This window comes from Oxyura jamaicensis, chromosome 11, assembly GCF_011077185.1.
Source record: "Oxyura jamaicensis isolate SHBP4307 breed ruddy duck chromosome 11, BPBGC_Ojam_1.0, whole genome shotgun sequence".
Lineage (NCBI taxonomy): Eukaryota > Metazoa > Chordata > Aves > Anseriformes > Anatidae > Oxyura > Oxyura jamaicensis.
The window spans coordinates 10,314,140-10,336,660 of record NC_048903.1 but is presented as its reverse complement, the minus strand read 5'-3'; the positions used below and the strand labels follow the sequence as shown (position 1 = coordinate 10,336,660).

Here is a 22,521-nt window from a genome sequence, read left to right as displayed (position 1 = left end):
TTTTTCTTACCACATCATAAATAGAGTCTAAACTGTCTACAGTTCTTATTCCATTTCTCATAAAGTGATGTCATGCATACAGTCCCTCAGAGGGAGACTTGGTTTGCACAGCAAGTAAAAACATGCATTATTTCTGCCAAATACCTATCAGTTATACAAGAAAATCGCTGGTGAATCATCTAATTTTTTTATCGGGTAATTCCTTTATGCAAAATTTAGTTTATTTTTGCTGTAGATTTGGCAACTTTCAATCTCTAGTGTGGCGCTTTCTGTAAGCCAAAGAAGTAAATGTTGTGCTAATTGTCTATTTTGAAGTTTATGCATAGGCCAGGTACCTTGTTAGCAGCCAAAGAAGTTTACATATCTGTTTGCTTCTGCTGTTGGACTTGTGTGTATTCTCAGATTGATGGTTCTACTTTACAAGCATTTATTTCTTGGAAGAGTAAGTGACACTGAAGCAGGCTTTAAACTGCTTTCTACTTGCAGGCCGAACTGGAAACTCGATGGTAGTGATAGATCTCCTCTACAGTCCCTAGTAATATCAGGCAATTGCTGTGAGGATGAGGACATGGATACCTATCCTTCAGATCCTGATAAGGAGGAAGAGTCCAGCTCTCAGAGTAATGAGAAAAGGGAAGAAAGCTTTAACAACAATGCTATTTATGCTGTTCCTTGCAAAAATAAAAAGGTAGGATTTCCAAATCAGTTAATTCCTTTTTTGCATTTTAATATATTAAATATGTTTAAATATTCTCTTCTTAATGTTTATGCATTTATTCAATTTTTATATATTTTTATGATTCAGTTACCTTAAAACTAAGATAGGTTTGTTTGTCGATCCTTACAGATTCTTTATCTCTGATTATTAGGAACTTTTTCTTAATAGGAAATCACTGATAGTGTGGCTCTTACTATAAACTTAATGAAAGTATCCGTTTTAGTCTTGCGAAATGTCCAGTATTTTCATCTTGAGCATGATACTTACATATCTTGTTAAATGCACTTGGAACTTTTATGTATGGTGAAAGCTTAGTTCTTGATTCAGTATTGTGCTAAGGAGCAGTGACCCAAACTGGGATAGGAACATTCAGAATCAAACAAAAGGAATGACCTTTTGTCTTGAAGACCAGTGGATTTTTCCATGTTACAGCATGTAAGCAGCTTAAGACTGTTAAGGCACATCTAAAGTTCAGTTTGCATCCCTGTCCAACGTGTTCCAACAAACAGGAATAAGTAACTGAGTAGTGGAGAAGCAATAAAATGCTGTGTATGTGAAAGGAATTGGAAAACACACCTAGGTGAAGGGACAGTAATCAGAGGAGAGGAGGGGGGGAAAAAAGGGAGTGTGTTAAATACATGGGATGCTGGTATGCAATCAACAAGGAAAAACAGCTAAGACAAGGTAAAAATTATTCATGAATTCCTCATGTACTGTGATGTGGTAGATAAATGGACCGTTTTTCTTAAAAAGTAAGTTTAGACATGACACAACAAGCAAAGATAATTTCATAAATTCTTTGACTAAAGAAGGTGACAAGGAAATATTGCCTTAGGATAGATTAGATAATTATCATAATTCTTTAACTCCTGCTGATCACGGTAAGGGTTAGATTTTAATTATGTATAGTCCTAAAGCCAAAAAAGTGTATCTTTTATTATTTTAAAATTTTGGAGTACAATTCTGAATGTGACCAAGACATTATCTGGATGAAAATGTCAATATCAAGACATCGGGCATAGGCTATTTCAGCAGTGTTATGATTTAGACAGACTTGTCTGTCTTTTACACAGGAAGAGTCTCCACTACCTCCTAATAATAACGTTGAGAAGAAAGAAACACCTTCTCATGAAACTGAGTTTCACACGCAGGTGGATGAGTCAAAAGTGCAAAGAGAAGGTAAATAGGCTTACTTAAGACAAAATGCCTTACCTGTTAGTATCATGGGGCAAAATAATTTTTGAACAAACTAAATTTATTAGTGCCATATGATAAACGATATATCCCTTTTAAAAAGGGCAGACAAAGAAATGCTGTTAAAGTGCCGCTTTTAGTAGTTAGAGAAAATTGAAAATCTGCAATCTAACTGAAATTCCTAAACATCCACTAACTATCAAGTGTGTTTAAAAGACAACAAAAATTAACGAGCTCAGTTTTTTCTAGTACAGCTGCTATGTTTCTGTTGATCTATGTACCAGTATCAATCCAGTTTATACTCTGGAAACTATTGGAGTGTAACTGTGCTCAAAAAATGCAAGAAAGTACCCAAGAAGGTATCAGAAACTATCACTGTTAAGAGTTAAGGAGATAAAAAATATTCTTATTCATTTTTTTCTGGAATTAATATGTTTTTGTGTCAGAAGATCAGCTGGAAGAACTTTTTTTTTTTTTTTTTTGGATAATACAACTTTATTTCTTCCTTAATTGTATCTATACGGTGTGAGAGGTAAAGGTATCAGATCAGTATTCTAATATACCATGAAGGGGGCTGGGGCCTCAAGGATTTTCTCACATTTATTTACAGTATGTAATACGTGTACTAAAACATCCGTATGTACCCTTGTAATTTACAGACTTATCAATGCTTTCATTCTTGATTGACTCAAAAATCTGTTTTTCTTTAACAGAAAACAAACATCTTGGCTTGAATTTAAAGGTAAGACTTATATGAAGGTTTATTTGTGATACAATCTGGAAAAATACTGCATCCTGGTGTTATAAGTAGCTGATAGTTTACAGTCCACTTAAAAGAAAACTTATTGTCACTAGGGAATCTTTCTTTTGACGTACAAGAATGCCTAATAATTCCTTTTGAAAGATCTCCATCATATAGGTATGTACACCACACAAAAGTTGGGTGTGGGTTTTATTAAAAATTACAAAAAATGCTGTTGTTCCTCATGTGAAAGAAAGAAACTAAATGAGAGTGACTGCTTTTCTGAGCTTGAAAAAGAATACCTAAAAGTTTAGTTTCTCACATCAATGTGATGGAATACTACTTAGAAAAATGGTCAGTTCATCCATTGCTAACATTGTTGTTTTTTTCCTTTTTCAAGTTCTTGACAACATATATTTTCTTTTGAAATTGTTCTTGAATTTTGACTTATTTGGGCATCAGTGTTCCAGTATGTTAAATCCCATGGCATCGTATCCTTACAGAACTTCTCTGTGGTTTCATTAAAATGTATGTCAGTCATGTTCACCCTGAGTAAATGCGTTAGCATAAATTCAGGATGTTTTTACAGATTATTTACTGTTGAAAGAACTTTCTGAAACTGTAAAAATATGTGCTTTAACTAACACGGGAAGAACAAGATTATTGTATAGGCTTTTACACTTTAATATACTTGAGTCCCAGTTATGGACTGACAGTTCATATAAGAGTGTTCTATTCTAGAGTCTTCTATGCAAACTAACAAGGGAGCAGTATCAGTCCTGTTAGGTCAAGAAAATTTGTTTATTTTTTCTTTTATGAAATCTTTTGAGAACTGTATGTCTTTGACAACTAATGAAAATATCGTTTCAAGCATCCAGAAGTGACTGACAGTGGTAAGTGACAAAAAGATGTTAAGATAGCCAAAGACAAGTGAGGTATATTGTCAGTAGTGATTCAAACCTTAAAAAAATAAACTGTTTCAAAGGTTCTGTTTCTTAAGTTCTGTAGCAATGATGCTGTTCAGTGTATTTCAGAAAGGGTAAATGCGAAAGCAAACGGTTTCATTTTTTTTATAATTTCTCTGCTAGGAAGAAAAATCATTAGCTGAAAATCTTGTATGGGAGAAACCTCCACTATCCCCAGGTATTTCTGATTTTTCTGTGCCATTACTAGAAATCTTCATTTTAAAGAATACATGTGTTTATAAAAATACATTTTCTTGCTTGTACTCACTAAGCCTAATTCATGGGGGAGGAAAAAAAGTATTTCTCCTGTACAGGAGATAAAAGAATGCTGAGTGCTTTGTGATACATATTGAAAACAGTAGTTCCAGGATTTTTATGCTGGATGTTTGAGTTGTTTTCACTTTCTAATCTGAGTGACTTTTGAAGTATTAAGGAAGTGATCGTCAAACAATGTACCAATTAAAATACTGAAAATATTGAAATGTGGCATCCACAGATATATCCATTCGGGCAAGGCAAGCACGGGAAAACATGGCTAAAGAAAAATTCAGAGAGCTAAAACAAGAAAACTGGTCTTTGAACAAGGTATACCACGCTATGGCCCAACAATTTGAGGAGACAAAACAGCAAATGGAAGAACAGCAATTAAAACTGAAGAGACTAGAAGAAGAAAACAGAAAACTTAAAGAAGCTGCAAAGAAGATACACAAAGAAGGTGGGAGAAACATTTTTTCAGTACAAACTATTCTAGTTATCTTACTTGATTTTTCTAATTTTTTTACAACCTATTCCTCTGGTAGTAGGTTTCTACTTAATTGATATGAGAAAGTATCTATGCAGAAGTAGTTTCTGAACAGTATTTTCTACGTTTGTAGAAATTTTGTCAAGGAATACTTACAGGATCATGGGAAAAAATACTTGGTTGTTTCATAATGGTTTTTTGTGCTAATAACTTTTCATGGCTTTATTCTATAAGAGTATTTTGGGAAGTTCTCTTACGATACTAATTTATTGAGATTCTTTTTTCCTTACAATTAACAAATTACTGTTAACGTTTCTTGAATTTTGACTGAAATGAGTTGAATATTTGTTTTAATAGAGGAGGCTACAGAATTACTTTCTCTGAGACAACAAGCACAAGAACTTGTAGATGAAAACGATGCTTTGAAAATGACAGTCCATCGTTTGAACGTCGAATTAAGTCGCTATCAAACTAAATTCAGGCCATTGTTGCAAGATGAGGTGAGAATGTTGTTATAAGGCAATTTGCATTGATAAGTCCCATTGCCCTTTCAGTTACCTTTAAGTTTTGGGAGGCAAATCCAGATTAAATAATTTTGAAGTCTACAAATGGCATAGGCTTCCTCTGAAATTGAAAATAAGCATTTATCATTAAGTCTAACTTTAAGAAGTTAGCTACTCTCCTGTATTGTAAGATGTTTAAATTTCAGTTTTATTGACTGTGTTACATGTGCAATGTGTAATTAGAGGCGTAAGCTTGTTCGGGGTAATAGTTGTGACTTGTCCGCTTTTGCAGTGGTCAATGGTTGCTGCTTCAAAAAGCAGGAAATAATTTAAGTTTCTTCTCAAATATCTTCTTTAGCATCTAAAAATAAAAGGTTTACCCGTGAAAGGACCACCACCCCCATGGCTGGTAAGTAGCATCATATTTTCACTGATCTGTTCATTCCTTCCTTTACAGGAACCAAAATATTCAGTATTGGAGGATTTTATTTAGTTATGTTGCTGAAATATCACTTAGGGGTAGAACAGGATAAGCATTCATGAACATAAGAAAGAATAGGGCAGAATTCTGCAATGAATATGTGAAACTGGTTAAATTTATCGAAGCTACAGACTGCTTACAGCTATCAAATTTGCACTACCGAATGTAAATTAAGTACTGTTGCCCTGAGAATCATAAATACCATCTTCATTTAGTACTGTCTGGCATACACATTGCATCAAGGTCTATTGCTTTATTATTAATCTTAATTGTTAATCTTCTGCTGTGATTATTTAAGGTAAAACTAAATGGAAATAGCATATTACATTGATTCCAATGGTAGGAAAGTTTGTGGGTTCATTAGTAGTAGCCTATGAACTTCTGCCAAGTAGAAGGCAAGTAATCTGTCAAATGGAATGCATCTATAACATGTGAAACAGTTTCTTTATATGCTAACCAAATCTTAATGTTTCCTTCGCTATTGTTATTCAGAACTGTACAGGAAGGTCCTCCCTCTTCACTTATACATAAAACTAATAGCCATTGAAAGCCCTTAATAGCTTTTAAAACTGAGAATGTGTATCAGGAGAAGAAATATTTATGAGATTGTGGTTTGCAATTGTATTATATTGACTTCTTTTTTAAAGCTGGATATGAAGTATTTGTCACCTCTTCTGTTGGCGTATGAAGACAGAATAAGAGAAAAGGAAGATTTAAGTCTTGCATATGAGGTAAGTTGCCATTTAAATAAAATGTACTTCTAAAATAAAAGCAAAAGAGCTACTGATTTTTTTTAAGAGATTTGTCAAAGCTGACAAAGTGACTTTGTTTTACTTCAGTATACATTGTTATTGTGCTGTCTTAAAGTACTTGGTTTGGTTTTGCCAGGCTGTTCAGCTGTAGAAGCAGGCACAACACTGGGAAGTGTGATTTCTGAATAGAGTAAGCCATAAATAGTCAGTCCATGCTAGAAGGAATTTACTCTTGCCATTCATAACTGGGAATCCAGTGTCCTGTATCTACCAGTTACAGGCCTGTGGATTTTATGGTTGAATAATATTTATTTCAAGTTGTTTAAGGAATGGGTACTGACTCTTTTTGCTCTTTAGAAATATCTTGTGTCACTGAATCATCTAAAAATGGTTATTAGTTTCTTGAGAATCTTTATTTTTGTTCACAGTATGAACAAAGATTACCAAGGCACTCATCTGGTCTCATTTATACCCATGTATGACCAAATCTGAGGAACTACATGAACTTCAGAGCAGAATTATTAGAGTTTTTGAGAATACTTCCTTCAAAAAATTAAGCCATAAAATAAGCAGTATTTCACACTGAAAATGTATGCTATCATCTGGTTATTTCCAGAATTAATTTTCTTGAATCCATATGTTAAGGATCTATGATTTGCTTAATTCAAATCACACTTTGAAAAAAAAATCAAGTATGCACAACTGAGTTAAAGATGAGTGACTAGTGAGATAACATGCTGTTAACATGAGAAGTAGAAAAATACCCAGGTATGTGTATTTTGATGTCAAAATTAAAATATTTCCCTCCAGCTATTATGATTTGGATTCCTCTATCTTCCAGGAGGATATGAAGAACTTTAAAGTACAGGTTGAAGAGTTGGTGAAGGAGAATGAAGACCTGCACGAGCAATTAAATAAAAATAACTTTATTACCACTACAGAATGGCAAGTTATATTACCAGAAATTAGTGTTTTGCTTATTCCATGCAAATGTTTAAGATCATAGATCTTAAGGAAAACTATGTCTGGCTCTTGTGCAGGGGGGTTGGACCAGATGACCTCCAGGGGTTCCTTCCAGCCTCAACCACTCTGATTCTGTGATTTTAATTCACTCATAGGTATCTTTCCTTCTTTCCACAGTGAATTTTTGCTTTAATTAGTCAAAAAATTTAAATATTTTAAAGATAAGTTGTGTATTGAGGGTTGAGAGTTCGTATCTCTAAATGAGCTTACTTTGGATTCTGAGATAGCTTTCTATTAAGGGTTTTTCATTCCTTTTTGAAAAGGGTTCAAATATGATAAACTTTAAACTGTTGGAAATCAATGGTGTTTGTTTTGTTTTTTCCTTTGGACATAAGTTAATATTAGAATTAATTTATTTATAAACTATTTGTTATTGCAGGCATCAGCTACAAACTCAGGCCACACTGGTCTTGGAAGAAAATAGGTTGTTGATGGAGCAACTCGAAATTCAACACGCTAAAGCAAAAGATAGTCACAAACAACATGTTCAGGAAGGTACGTGCTTGAATTGCTGGTCATGGCAACTACACATTTTACACTGTACGTAGTTCTGCAGGTTTTATGTGGTGATGGTGGTGGTTTTGGTTTTTTACAACAACTTGATACATGCCTACAATAGCTGAATGCAGGTAAGACTACTATGAAGTCAAGCTCTGATTGTCAGCTGATCATGAAAAGGAATGTCAGTATCACTTTTAACTGTATAACTTGTGAGCTGTTAAACAGAGGTACCTTTGGCTCTTTTCCTAATTTAAGAGCACCTTAACTTTATACAGGTTGATATTTGTGAGGTAGCATTCGTTTATTTAAATGTTTGATTTAGGCTGTCTGTTTCTTCTTGCTTTGTAACTCATGTTTATGGCTAATAAGATGTAGTTGGTTATATCATAAGTAGCATGATGCTGCTTAAATTTACATCTATCTGTTAAGTAATGGATCAGTTTGGTTATCTATTGCTGTTTATTAGACATTGAATTGATTTCAGAACACTGAATGCCTACAAGGAATTTAAGTTCTTAAATATTATTTTTTCTACTAATGGTTATGTTTTGTACGAGCAAATTCTTCTGGGTAATTCTTGTTAATAGACTTCTGACTGTATATCAGAAAGAGGACAGACATGTTACATTTTAGAATTCTAACACTGAAAGGAAGACTTTTTTAGTAAAGGTTAACTGTTTAAAAAGCAACATGGAAGGTATGAATTCTGTGAATCTTAATTCACAGATTAGGATGTCCTTGAAAAACATGTAATTATGTATCATTAATATAAAGCTTATGGAGAGAATACAATACCCCCAATCAAGTGTTCTGCTTTCCATGTCTCAAAATAGCTTGATCTGTTGTGAATTGACAGAAAATTCCTACTAGACTGACAGATTTTATTATTTATTGCTGTAGTTCTCACATGGAAGCAAGAGCCTGACCTTACCTGTTTTGGCAGTGTATTAAGTGATTGAAATACATGCTATAGGAAGAATCTGTGGATTGGTGAACAGAAACTGCACCCTCTGTAGATGTGTCCTATCTGCTAGGCTACAAAAGTCACATTTGATTTCAGGTTCTTTTCCTGAATTAATCAAAATGAGTCAAAGGACTTTTCAGCACAAAATGATGCTTCACTGAGCAAACAGCTCATAGCCCTGAAAAGACGTAGTCTTGAGTTTAAAGCCTCTTGAACAGAAAATACCTTTAATCTGATCTCTCACCTTCCAAGCACTTCTAAAGACTAAAAAAGATTATTCTGCCTGGAAAAAAAAAAGAACAAATTATCACTACCAGTATTAGAAATACACTGAGCTGCGTTCTTTCTCTGTGAGAAAGAATGTGAGTGTTAGAAAGGAAAGTGTTCTGAAACAGACGTGTGGCCTTGTTTGAGTTACCTGCAGTCAAAAGAGATATTAGCTGTAGGTAGCTCTGAATCTGACTTTTGGTTGGCTCTTTGCTCAACATAGTTTTGTGGGTAGCAGCGTCCTCTTCTGAATTTCTTGGTTGATGTTTTATAGGATTGAGTTATGTTGATACCACCACTAGAATGCGCTAGAGATCAGAAGGGATTCTTTGAATTCTTGTATCCTCTAAGAATCTCTTCTAACCCACCATAAACCATTCAGAAAATAATTATGTCTAGATACTATCTGAAATTTCACATTTACTGATTTGTATTGGGGAAAGGCAGATTTCAGTGAAAATCAGACTCATAACAGAACTCTTTGCCTAACTGTGGAAAAAAATGTGGTACTTCTCCAAAACAAACTGAGACAAAATCCAAACTGTTAGGATTTGGAATCCAAACTGATTAGGATTTAAAAAAAGAGAAATCCATTGTCACAGAGTGCTTTGAACAACTATGAATTAATGTATTATTGGTTTAGTTGGAGTTCTACTAGGTGATTGAATTAGTTGTTACTATTACTATGCTGTAACCATTTTTTACTCCCCTCCCAAAAGCTTCAAAATTGACAAAACAGATAATAATTTTAGAAGATAAGAAACGGAGTCAAGAAGAACAGATAGAAGAGTACCAGAAGCAGTTGGAAGCTTTACGTACTACTTGTGAAGAGCTGAAAGCAAAACTGGATAGCAGAATAGCAGCAGAGGAGCACTTCGCTTTGGTGAATGATTTAAAAAGGTATGAGTTTGTATAATGTGCATAGAGAAACAATTCTGCAAAATATTCACGTAAGTAGATCCTAACATGCATACATCACTTTGTAGGTAGGAGTATGCCAGTAATTTATCTAGAAAAGGTAACTATCAAAGTAGAAAGAAAAGTTGGTACTTCAAAAACACTATAATTCTAGAAGTAAATCCCAACACTAGAGGCATGAAAATGACAAGAAACAGAAGCACTGTGATGCAGTATACTTTATAAGGTATCATTTTTCTAAAGACTTCCTGTAAATTTGTTTGCTTCCAGGCCTAGCATAGTTGAAGTTATTGTTTCTTGGTACAAGACCTTCCTGAAAAGTTACAGTAATTGCTAGTAATTTCTTTGAGGGAAAAATATAAAAGGAATGCATTTGGACTAAAAGATGTATTTTATAATTTAAAACTATATCAAATGCAGACAGGACTACTATTATTTTTTCTATATTATGCTTCATTCATGATTTGATACATCATCAGATTGCAATACCACTTTTTGACACCACTGAACATTAGCAATGTACCTTTTCATATCTTTAACAAGTGTCTTACCATAATTTGTCTTTAAAATGAAGCAGGTGTATATGTGACATGTGTACTGTGTGGTTGGTTTTGCAGCCATTTACAACAGGAGCAGGAGAAAAAGCGCTCTGAGGTGGAAGACCTAATGGGAAAGATAGCATCAGTGCAAGCTCAAAACAAGAAATTGCTTTTAGAGAAAAATAACTTCATGGCTGACAGGAAGATCCTGGAAGCTGATATGGAAATGACACAAAAGACAAACAGGTTTATCTTTTTTCACTTTGTATTACATTTTCATTTTCTCAAATTCTAAAAAATACCATGGCAGTAATATCTTTAACAATATTTTTTTTCACATCCCAGCGTCATTTCTACCTACTGCAAAGCAGCCATGTTTCCTCAAATACATCTTTGTCACACCTATTTGGCCTGGTTGTTGAATAATTTTGCTAAATTTTTATGTTTTCATAGACATTTTTGTCTTTACATGCAAATTAAGAATATACCTTCAATGACAGTAGTTAGCTATAATGATTAATCATTTGTGTATTCACCTGAAGAACAGGATATTCCAGTATTTGCAGGTCTTTTCATGCACATGAGTGGTTCAGAGGTAGAACAAACCTTTCAAAAGTAAAAATAATCGTTATTTTTCTTAAGAAATATTTGTATTTCTTACAAATTAAGAAAATTGTAGCCATTGCAGAAAGTGTTCTTTTGAATATCTGCTATAATTGCTATTCACACAGCATATTATTTAAAAAGTTATGGGCAATGATACTTCCAGCACTTGAAATACTTAAAGACATACTGGCTCTAACGCTATACTTGATTGCTTTTGAGACTTGTGTAAGCTGATATGTACCTACAGTGCAAGTTCCTTAATGTCATTATTAGTTTCCAATCTGAAGGGTCTCATGTTAATTTTATAGGCAATTAAAGAAGAAAATAGGTCTTTTGAAACAGCAGTTGGAAGAAGCAACAGAAAAAGAAGTTGCAGCCCATCATTATCTAACAAACCTTATTGGTTTGGTGGAGAAGATAGCTCAGGAACGTGATCACCTTATTTTTTTGGTAATTACCTTTAATTAATATGGCTTAATTGATGTTTCAGTTCTCCTCCTACTAGAAAAAACTCTTAATAATTAATAGCAGTAAATTAGTAAATTAATAGTAAAAGAAAGCTATAATTCCAGTTGATTGAGCTGTTTAAATGTTTGCAAATAGGATAGAAGCAACAAAAGATTATTTTATGTAGAGTGGTTAAAAATATGTACTCTAGTTTCTGAAGCTTTTCACTTGTTTTTATTTAAATTAATTCTGTCTGAGTTAATAGCAGAAATACTCTGAGAGCCTATTCTATTGAAATAGTCTCATGTTAGTAAAACTTTAAAATATCCAGTTTCCTTTGCTACATGCTAGAATTGGATCTGAACAACCTGTCCCTAATTTAAATCACTGAACTTGAAAGCTACCTTGCCGGAAAGCTAGATTGCAGGTATCCTGTACTCAGATAAGGGGGTAAGGTTTTGAATGAGGAGACCTAGAAAACATTAAAAGGGGGGAAGGGGAGAATTTAGAACCGGGCACTAATTATTACTAAGAGACAATACTGAACATGACATCTAAATAAAAGTCTATTATAATTCTCCCTACTTTAAAATTCACTACTTACAAAGTGATGGAAGCAGGGATAAGCCAAAAGCATTTTGTAAGCCACATGCCGAATTCCTGCCACGAACCCCTGCCTTGAGGGTTCTTCTGCGAGAAGACTGATTCTGACCTGTAGGGTCATCTATATAAATGGAATCCCTAAACATACATACACACACCTGTAAATAAATATGCAGAATTGGTTTGGTTTGCAGTATTAATATCTATGATCCTTTCAAAATAGAACTGTTTCAAGGTATTTTGTTAGTGATCATATTCACAGTCACTTAATAAATTATTAATTAGACATTATTAGCATAATTTTTAAGATTCTTTCTCCATCTTGGTTCTTAAGACTCAAAACAGAATAGATTTGTCGTCTTCGATGTATGTAATTTGATATATATGCTTGCAGGCCAGGTGTTTGGAAAATGAAAATCATGGTGTTCTAAACAAAATAGTAGAAGGCAGTCTACGCTTAGGAAGACTGCAAGAAAAAGTTAAGGTAAGCAGTATTTCTAACCTATGTATTTTGTAAATTTTTTTTTTTTTTTAAATGAGAGAAATCAGTAGTAAATCTATGTCAGTGTTTTTATGAAAAGCACTGATTTTATGATTTATTTTAAAATGAAATGGATCATCAGTTTTTTTAAGTGACATTTTCCATTTTGTTTTCATATTGTGTGTCTAATAGGTCACTGCATTAACAACATCACTCAGAAAATTATGCAAGTTGTAAAAATGATTAAATACAAATCAAATAGCACTTCTAATTTTTGCTCAGTAATGTAGTCCAATTATTCTATTTTTTTTTGTCACTCTGCTAATGTTTCAACATGAAATCCTTTGCAATTATATTTAGAAGAAGTGAAAAACATATCTTGAATATACAGCACTTTTATGTGACCAAAGGGAAGGCAATTTAGAAACTCAGAGTATGTTCAATCATCTAGGCTAGTCATCTAGCCTAGAAGATCACAGGTTATCTTCAGGATTATCTAAGCAAATACAAAGCATAGCGTGTAACTGCATTATGACAATGCTTAGTGTGAAATAGATTTGAAACTCTTATGTTTTAATATCTTTAGTGCTACAGTAATTCAAGGTAAACACTTAAGCAATATTGTTTGAGGTATAACCTCACAGTTTTCTAAGCATGTGTGTATTTTCAGTATTGTGTATCACATAAAACAAGAGGTATAGTACTTCAAAGAAATCTAATTTTTCCTTTCATATAAACAAAAATCCTTTAAAAAAAAAATAACCACCGTCAACTGTTAATGGAAACTAGAAACAGCAATATTTAAAAACATTATTTACAGTCTACTTAGAAAAAGTGAGAATAAACTACTGGCAAAACTTTCTTGTTCTTAATTTGTGGCAGTGTAGCATAGGATTTAAACAGTCAAATCCACCTTATAGAAACTTAAAGTATCATGTACTTCTTGGCTATCGTACTAACTGTAACTTTTAGCAAAGTTCAATCACCATTTTGCTGAGAACACCTTAATTTCTTAAACACCTCCAGTCAAGTAATCCACTTCTCTAAATAGAAGCCTTATTACTTTGTTGTCTCTATAGTGATTTCTGAGAAGTTCTGGGTATTCCTTTGTTTTGCTTGTTTTAAAAAAATCCCAAGTTTAAATACAAACATTGTCAAGTTTTTAGTTTGGTTCTTTTTAATCAGAAGACTTTTCTAATCCTAGTATGTAATGCATATCATCCCCCTGCTTTAAGTGCTGTCAATAAAAATTCAGGGGAACAGGGAAAGGCAATAAATTCTTTACTTGGAAGATTTGTTTGCTTCTGCAGTTCATGCACAATTCTAGCAACCATGAAACCTGAACAACAGCATTCTTCAAGATTCCACACTTCGTACTTAATTTAATAAAATAGGTTATAGATCTCATTAGTTTGATTAATCAGCCAGAGGAATACCACTATCAGCTGCTTCAGGGAACTGCAGCTGGAGTAACTGTCCTGGGCACCAAGCTGCAGGGTGAACCTGTTACAAGGTATTAAGGCAAAATCTGTCTTCTTTGGTCATAGTACTTAAAATGTACACATTTGTGTGAGAAGGTGATATAACTTCATAGTTTGTGTTACATTAATTGTTGTCTTAGAAAGGAGTGTTCTGCATTGATGTTTAGCTATTATAATGAGAAACGAGAAGAAATAAGATTAATCATATGAACTAGAGCATACAGTCCTCAGATTAGAATGAGAGAAAAGCTTCTAGCCTACAGGTTTGAGTTCCTTAAAAGTGCCTAAAAGGTAAGGCATCATAGCTTACCTTTTGGTGAATCTCAGTGTCCACAAGCTACTCCAAAACCACAGTGCAGGTCAGGTGCATGGCAGAAAGAGTATGTGTCAAAAGATTTTGGAGGGCTTCTTTCACATCACTGCATGTTACTGGAGGAAAGGAAAAAAGGAAGACTAGGTGGGACAGCCATTCTTCACTGCAAATGTATGGCACATCCCCCTGTAGACAGACAGTTGTCATTCAAAAACCTGGCAACTCTATTCCCTTTAGATCACTTCCCTCTGAAGTCACATGTGCTTTGCAGACAAAGTGATCTGATTTTTCTGGTCCAGGGTTGTTACTGTTTTGCATATTCTTTTGGGTAAAGTAAGTGAACAAAAATCCCATGTTTTTTGCTGTTTTTCCCTGAGAAGCCTCAAAATAAATCAAGATCAAGCAGACCTGTTATTAAACACAGTAATTGTGACAGTTTGTGACTTTTAGCAATAACCCTTTGTTGAGCTTTAAATTAAACCTAAAACAATGTAGACGTTTAATATACACAGCTTTATTATCAATTTCAAACTGTGTACACTTGAGTTAGGTAGCAAATTAAGTGCTTCTCTTTGTAAGTACCCATTTTTAGTTTGGGAATTAGCAATTATTGAAAGCCTTACAAGTCATTCGCTGTACAACATGTTTTGTAGGTTATCAGTACAACCATATAGAACAGTGGAACAGTTCTATAGTATCAACAGTATCAAATAGGTTGAATACAAATATTCAGAAAAATAATTTTTGCTCAGGAATTATAGTAAGGAAACATCTTTTGGTATTCTAATTTTGAAAATAGGTTCATTTTTACTGACTTTTATTAGACAATTTTTCAGGCTTACTAAATCATGAAAATATTAAAGCTGTCTTAAAGAAATTGTTCTTTACTTGGCCCTTTAAGATTCAACTACATGATTGTTTGTCATAATTGTTGTAACTCAGAACTCACCTGAAAAAAACTCCTGGTTATGGAGCAGAATATTTAATGTAACTTTATTTCCCTTCATTATCAGGAAAGTTTCAACTCAAATGTATAAGTTTTTTCCATTGGTATTCTTTCTATCTAATTAATAATATATAACGTGAACTATCTTGCAATGGGACTTTTTAAAGCATACTATATGCAGCATTTCTGATTTTTTTTTTTTTTAACAGTGAGCATGCATTTGATAAAAATGGTTTTGTTTAACAGTTGTTTTAAATAACCTTCAAATATGTCTTCACAGTTGGTTTTCATTCACATGACGGTGGTCTAAAACTGTTACTTTGGGAACAGGCAATAGTAGCCATCATCTTTTTAGAAAAAAAAAAGTTAAAAAAACAACACCATGTTGTTATTTCTCTAGTAGTCACACAAATTATTGTGCTTTAACAAAAATACATTTATGCTAAAAGAAAGCTCAAAGAGATCATCAGAAAGCTTTCTAGTTATATGAAGTTATAGACTGTTAAAAATGCGTATAGCATAAGGGTTAAAGTCTGATTAAGTTATTTTATGGTTCAGTTAAGTATTTACCAACTGATTAAAAAAATCTGCATATTAACTTTATGAAAAGCAGTTACAAAATCTCTGGAAGAGGCACTGGCAGAAGCTGTACATGAGACATACAGTAAGACTTGAGGGAACAAAACACACCCACAATACCTAGGGTCACTTCTTCAATCACTAGTAAATAGATTCCACCAGGGAGGGAACCAACGTAAAAAAAAATATATCCAATCAGCCATAGGTATTGTAGGTACACATGACTGCGTAGCTTGGAAATGAGATCTTGATCCAGCTTACTCTGCAAACTTGTAAATGCTGACTCAATGCTACGGTCAGCATAGTAATCTAAGGCAGCAGTTTGACTGGAAGTCCTTGTGGAGTCTCTTTGTACTTCCATAATCATAATTACTAAACAGTTTGATGATTTACAGAAAGAGCTTGGGGAAGTCAAGTTTTTTTGGTGTTAAAACTACTTAACCACAGTTAGAATTCCATGCTGCTCTTTTAATAGGAGTTTGGACATAATGTTTTTATCACTAGGGAGTCCTTCAACTTCATCTTTATGCAATTCAATGTCATGGCGACAAAAGGGACAGAAAATGCAGGGAGATCTGCCTCCTGTAAGTAATATGTTATTCAAAAATCTAGCACAAATTCTGTGAAGACAGTTCAAGACTTTGGGTTTACGACTGTGAAGATTATAACTCTGATAACAGATTTTGCACTCCAGTTCATCATTTGGGCATCTTTTCCTCTCCTTCAGTATGAGAGTAAAATCCTTAAATTAGACACACTGTCAAAAAAGTAATATCAAGTTGTTTCATGGATTCTGAATCTCTATTTGTATTACTTTTTATCAATGATAAAATTTTTATAAATACAGGTAGAAGCAACCTTTATACTGAAGATACCTGGCCTCTCCCATTGGGATTACATTTTCACGTACCTTTACCCCACAGACTGGCTATTTTCTTTTTCCTTCCACTTTGCTACATATTGCAGTTGGAGCACAAAGTTACTGCTAAGAGAAAATGCTAATGGTTTGCTCCAAGCAACTCCTTAACACTAAGGAATTTTTTGTTTCAGAACTGCCTGTAATCATTGCATAGATTACTTTCTGCATCCTTTCAATTAGTTGCGCACACCAAGGCATATGAATGGAACAAGGGTGCTTCTTCACAGCATTCTTATCAACGTTAATCTGCACTTTGGGAAAGATGCTTTGGATCTAACTTTGAGACAATAGATTAAGTCTCTCTACACAGGGCTCTTTTATCTACAGTGTGTTCCTGCTTTTTTCTCTTTTTTAAAAAAGAATACAGGGAACACTTCTTACTCATAGCAACTCGAGAAATCCTAAACTGTAAAGGAAAAAAAAAAAAGTCTTTATATAACCAAGAAATCAGTTCACACAATTATTTAGTTTTATTTTAGATGAAAATAGTTTAGCTTACCAGCTCTGTTTAAAGCAAGAGTTATACTGGAAAAACGTGCATGTGAACAACATAAATAGCAGCCAAGTAATTCAGTACACATAGTATAAAAGAAATATGGTGCTCAAAACATACCTTTTTGAAATTACTTTGAGTGTAAATTATGTCCTCTTCAGTCCCAGCTGCTATATCCATCATCACTGCTCATCTTGGGTGCTTCCTATATTCCTATGGTGCCATGACCATGGGCAGACTACCCATTTCAGCTATAGAGGAAAAATAGTACCACTTCCAGCTGTTATCCCCTTCTTCCTGCAAATTGTAATCTCCAGTCTACTCACTGTTGCCTGCTTCACTTCAGAAAAAAAATAATACAAGACTGTATTGAACAATTCACATATAGCAGCTGCTGCAAAGGTTCTGTCAGTGCCTGTAGCTGTGCGCCCAGAACCACCCCAGCCTGGCTCAGCTCCCCAAAATGAGCAGGGAGCAGTTTAGGGTCAGCCATCCTGCTGAAGTTTTGCTGCTTATGCATTTTACCTCAACTTAGTTATAAACATGCCTAGGAACAAGATAAGAATTATGTATCCCTCACATCTAGTCTCATGTTTTAATTGTTAGGCCAGGAAATGGTGCACTTTTGCCCTTTGTGCCCCACTGATTTTGCAACCATTCTGTACATATGGCTCAGCTTCAGTTGGCAGAAGAAGAACAGGCATGTCGAGCCAACAATATTACTATTACCTTCTGAAAATGAAATTCTAAAGTGACACATTTTACAAGCACTAAACTGAAAACAGCTTGTGAAAAGGATCACAAAGTATTTCCAGTTTTATTGAGTGCTTCCATCCCAAAAAATCTCTTCTAGCCTATGTCAGACATCGCATTCTGCACATATAACAACAGTTTAAGCACTATGTTTGTAATCACAGGAAAAAAGCTGTCATTGGATAACGTCTGTTTCTGTCAAGAAGAAAACAGCATGTAGAAATGAGTAACAACACCTGACAAAGCCGTATTCTTTTAGTTCCTCATATGGTTATGTAATTGAATGGAGAAGTTATTTCAGAAAGCGCTAGACCTGTATATTTGGTTATTATTGCCAATAAGCATAAAATGACTTATACCATCAGTAAACAGAATGAACTATTATGTGAAACAGTAATAAGTTTTAAAACATGAAGCTGCTCTGTTCTACCTCGTAGTATTAAGATTAAAGAACAGAACACACTTTTTATAGCATACACGGATAAATATGACTGTTGGACAGCTGGTAAGCACCATGTGGCTTTCAGCAAACTAATATAGTAGGTGTCCCTGCCTAAGGCAGGTGACAAAATACAAGTGTAATGCCTTCAAATTAACAAATCGGTTAAAAAAACATACACGTAAGCAACCTACCTGATGTATTTAAGCAAGACATCATTGATCAAACTGCTAACTCTCTCACAGCTTCTTTTGTTGGTAGTAAGTTGTTCTTCTGCTGTCATCACATTTTTCCTATTAATTTTTACAGCTCTATAAAAAGAAAGCAGCTGGGAAGCTTGGAGATATCAGTCTCAAAATGACTGAGCAGGAGAAAGAATTTGCCGGGAAGACTGCTCAGTACCAGCAAGAACTGAAGCACCTGCAGCGTTTGCTGGAAGACAAACAGGAAACCCTTAATGAAGTGCTGCAGCAAAAAAGGTAAGTCAGTCATAGGCAGAAGTAATCCAATTAGATTTAACAGGGAAAAAGGGGGGTCAGGGCAGTCAACTGTGCATAGCAGAAAGCAACAACATTTAAGTGATTTTTGTAAGACTATGAACAGCAGTCGAGCTTTACTATAAACTACTTCAGTCCAGGCATGCCATTTGTGCTCTAGAGCTCAAAACCCTGTTGATTTGTATTGGCATTCCTAATGTTGAACAACAGTATCTCAAATAATTACATTTATGACCTAATATATTAAAAATTGCATTATGACTGTTCTCTAACTGTTGGTATTTCCTGTATGTGCCTGTATGGCTTGCAAGCAAAACATGAACATATTTTAAATTATATTCAAGAAAAAATATATTTAAGGTTCTCCTTTAAACCTTTAGATTTTTCTCAAAGTATAAGAAAGGTATTCAAAGACAATGACAGATTCACTGCTATTGCAATCCGCCGAATACCAAAGTAGGATTGCTTTTGTGAAGCTCTACAAAGTTTGTAAGTAGAATGATGCTGAAACACTGGAAAACTTCCAAAAAAATAGTATGTAGTACTGTAAGTCTTCTAAACAACACCCAATACAGGTTATATGAAAATGTACATTTAGCAGACTGTTAAACAGACTATGTAAGTATATAGTTGCAGAAATACTAAAAACATATACAAGCTCATTTCTGTGGGAAGGACAAAAAGACTACCCGCTCCCCAGTACAAGCATAATTTGTGTAAAGGGCTAGCAGAATTCTACAGTGTTAAGATGTGTGCTCATTTTCCATGCAATGGTTTTGTTTTCCACTTCAAGCGATCTCAATTTTCTGATTAGATTGTATTTTGACATATATTAGAAGTGAGTCAGAGGAAACCCAAATACTTAACCATGACCAGATATAACTCACTAAAAAGTCTGTGGTTAGAATACACTGCATTATTAAACAGTGTTAGCTGCCATGCTCACAAGTAACCTTTTTCTTGAGAAAAACAATAAATAATTCATTTATGCTTAGGGCAGTCAGAGAAATTAGTATATGAAGAATGACATAATGCCTTCAGGACTGTCTGTCATATCCCCACTCACCACCACCAACTAAACAAACCCAAAAGTCGACATCGTTTCTGTTTGGCCTCCACAAAGAGGCATTTAGCTGAGCACAATCTGAACCGACTGTCTGTTTGAGCAGACTTTTTTTTAGCCTCTGAGGGGATAAGATACAGAACTCCTGGCATCTGGCAGAAAAGGGGCACACATTACAGAAACATACCTATTACAGGAAGCAGAATTGCAGTCACAACAGAGCCTGATTCAAAGATGGTCATAATATTTGAATCTCATAAGCACCGCCCTTTTGTGTAGACTTAATCCAATGCATTATGTGAGTCAGAATCTTTCTCCTGATCATGTCCTCTCTTAATACTATATTTACCATCCTTTAAAAAAAAAAAAAAAAAAACTTATTTCAATCAGAACTTTTCAAGCATCTAAATACATACATGCTATAATTTGCTTATGCATATACTGTAATTACATACTGCTGAAAAGTGGTTTTAAAATTAAGAATTCTTTTTTTCTTTTTCTAGAAAAGTGGAAGGTGAACTTGAAGTCATTTGGGAATCCACATCCAAAGAAAACAGGAGAATGAGAGAACTCTTACATAAATCTCTGGGAAAAAATGACATGTGGAATACTGTCACAGTTCACGAGTCATACTTGGATGAAGTCTCTCAGAAGGACCTAGTTTATGGACATGATTTTAGCTATTGTGATGTGAAACCATCACCAACTAAGAATGAAATTCACCAAGAATCTTAGTGATAAGAATAAAGATGCCTTAAACATATCACCGAAGATAGGATTATCACAGAAAAACACAGAACTATGTGCATGAATTTGACTTTTTCAACAACACAATGCAGTTGGACATTTACCCTCTTCAAAAAAAAATAAATTTAAGAGTCCTCAAAATGACAACAACATTCTCCAGCTACAGCAATATTAGAGTAATTCCAGGCTAAACTTTAACCTCGTTTTTTAAAGAAAAGTCTGCTCCTTATTCAGGCAAAATGTGGTACAGCTCTAAATTAACATAAGTCCACAATTACTTAGTTAACAAAATTAAAAAAAAAAAAAAGCTTGGAGTTCTAACACAGAAACAGCACATAAAATGTGCTATAAATCAACTGAACAGGAAAAGAGAAAACCTCCATGTGATAATGTCTATCATATGTTTTATATATTTTAATTTAAAGGGCAAATTTCAGGCATTTCCCCCCAAATTGTCAAGTAAAATATAGATCGTGACCAAAGTTGGGAAAAAAAAAAAAAAAAAAAAGTGTTGTCTGTTGTCTTTGGTGGAGATGAAGCATCCTGACGTTCTGTATTTCAAGGATGTTCTTAGATTGGATTGCCAGCCAAAAATCTTATTTTCTCATGGATGGAAATATTTGATTATGAAGCAAACAGGACAGAAACATCCTCATGACAGCTTGTGGTGCCTGAACGCACAGTTGTCCACAAAGAAGATTTAAAAGAGCCCAGGCCTCAACAAGTTTCCTATCGTAGTTTTGCCCAAGGGCTAAGAACCTGGCAGAGGATGCAGTCCTCCCTCCAGATTGAGTGGTCTTTCCCACTTCCAATTCAGTACCTTTGCAGGAAGCCAGAAGTATTTTTTTCCAGAGTTTTCTCTGCAGCAATGCCAGTCCTTAGATTCGTATGATACACATTTGTCTTTATTTTCATAATAAAGGTTTTTCAACAATACTACACATCAATATTGAAGCAATATGGAGTGTGACTTTCATTTTGGAATTCACATGCAATTTTGTGTACTACCTTTTTGTTTGTTGCTTCATTTCTGTAACAAAAACCTAAATGGAACCAGAAAATGTTAACAATACAATCTATGACCAGCAGTTCTGTAATATTAGAAATATGAAGCATCTCATCAACTTTGATCAAAGTTAATGAAAAGAGTTGAAAAAGTTAAATATTAAAAGGAATACATACTGTGACTGTTAGGGACTATAAAGTTTTTAGCTTTCCTGAGGCATTTTCATTCACAGGAAGATAGATCCGTGAGGAATCAATATTGGAGATTTATCAGTATTTTGAAAAAAAATCCTGAAAAATTTTTAAGTTGTAAAACATTCTCCCCCAAACATACATTGACAGCATTTGAAGTGAACTGCCTGTAAAAGTCACCCAAGGTAGATGCTAAACTCTGGATATGAACAACAAACATGGTTAAGAAGCTTTAAGCACTTTTACAACTTGCCATTACAAATCAAATGAGATGTAATTACATGCTATTTGAAAATTGGTGTTATAAAAGTGAAAGGTTATCTAGTGGAAAAAGTTGATTGACACTGGATTGTCAGGCTTTCCAAATATGGTACAAAATGCAGAGTCTCCTCCCTGTCACTGCTTAATCTATTTATCATGCAATATAATATTTATCATGAAGGCACTAACTGCTATCCATGGAGGTAGCACCTAGGCAGAGTTATGTTCAACTGCTCTGACAGAAGTTTTGGTAGTACTTCAGAATGATGATTGAAGTTGCACAAAATTGTGACAACTAGCCAGAAAACACCTGATTTTTCTAGTTACCAGAACTGTGTACACTTTTATTTAATATGAGTTCAATAAAACTGTTTTGTTTTTTTTTTT

The 22,521-nt window shown here is 34.2% G+C and overlaps 1 protein-coding gene across 1 annotated transcript in view; it reads left to right on the top strand.

Annotated features, from left to right (window-relative positions):
* The window catches only part of CEP89 (centrosomal protein 89), a 25,456-nt gene extending 2,935 nt beyond the window's left edge, over positions 1-22,521 (top strand). Inside the window, exons 4-19 of the mRNA XM_035336479.1 lie at positions 487-688; positions 1,792-1,897; positions 2,626-2,654; positions 3,743-3,797; positions 4,116-4,334; positions 4,719-4,861; positions 5,223-5,273; positions 5,993-6,076; positions 6,939-7,042; positions 7,500-7,615; positions 9,572-9,752; positions 10,388-10,555; positions 11,224-11,365; positions 12,360-12,449; positions 18,679-18,848; positions 20,433-22,521. Of these exons, the coding sequence (XP_035192370.1) occupies positions 487-688; positions 1,792-1,897; positions 2,626-2,654; positions 3,743-3,797; positions 4,116-4,334; positions 4,719-4,861; positions 5,223-5,273; positions 5,993-6,076; positions 6,939-7,042; positions 7,500-7,615; positions 9,572-9,752; positions 10,388-10,555; positions 11,224-11,365; positions 12,360-12,449; positions 18,679-18,848; positions 20,433-20,664 (2,092 nt within the window). The 3' untranslated portion in view covers positions 20,665-22,521. The remainder of the gene's footprint in view (positions 1-486; positions 689-1,791; positions 1,898-2,625; positions 2,655-3,742; positions 3,798-4,115; positions 4,335-4,718; positions 4,862-5,222; positions 5,274-5,992; positions 6,077-6,938; positions 7,043-7,499; positions 7,616-9,571; positions 9,753-10,387; positions 10,556-11,223; positions 11,366-12,359; positions 12,450-18,678; positions 18,849-20,432) is intronic.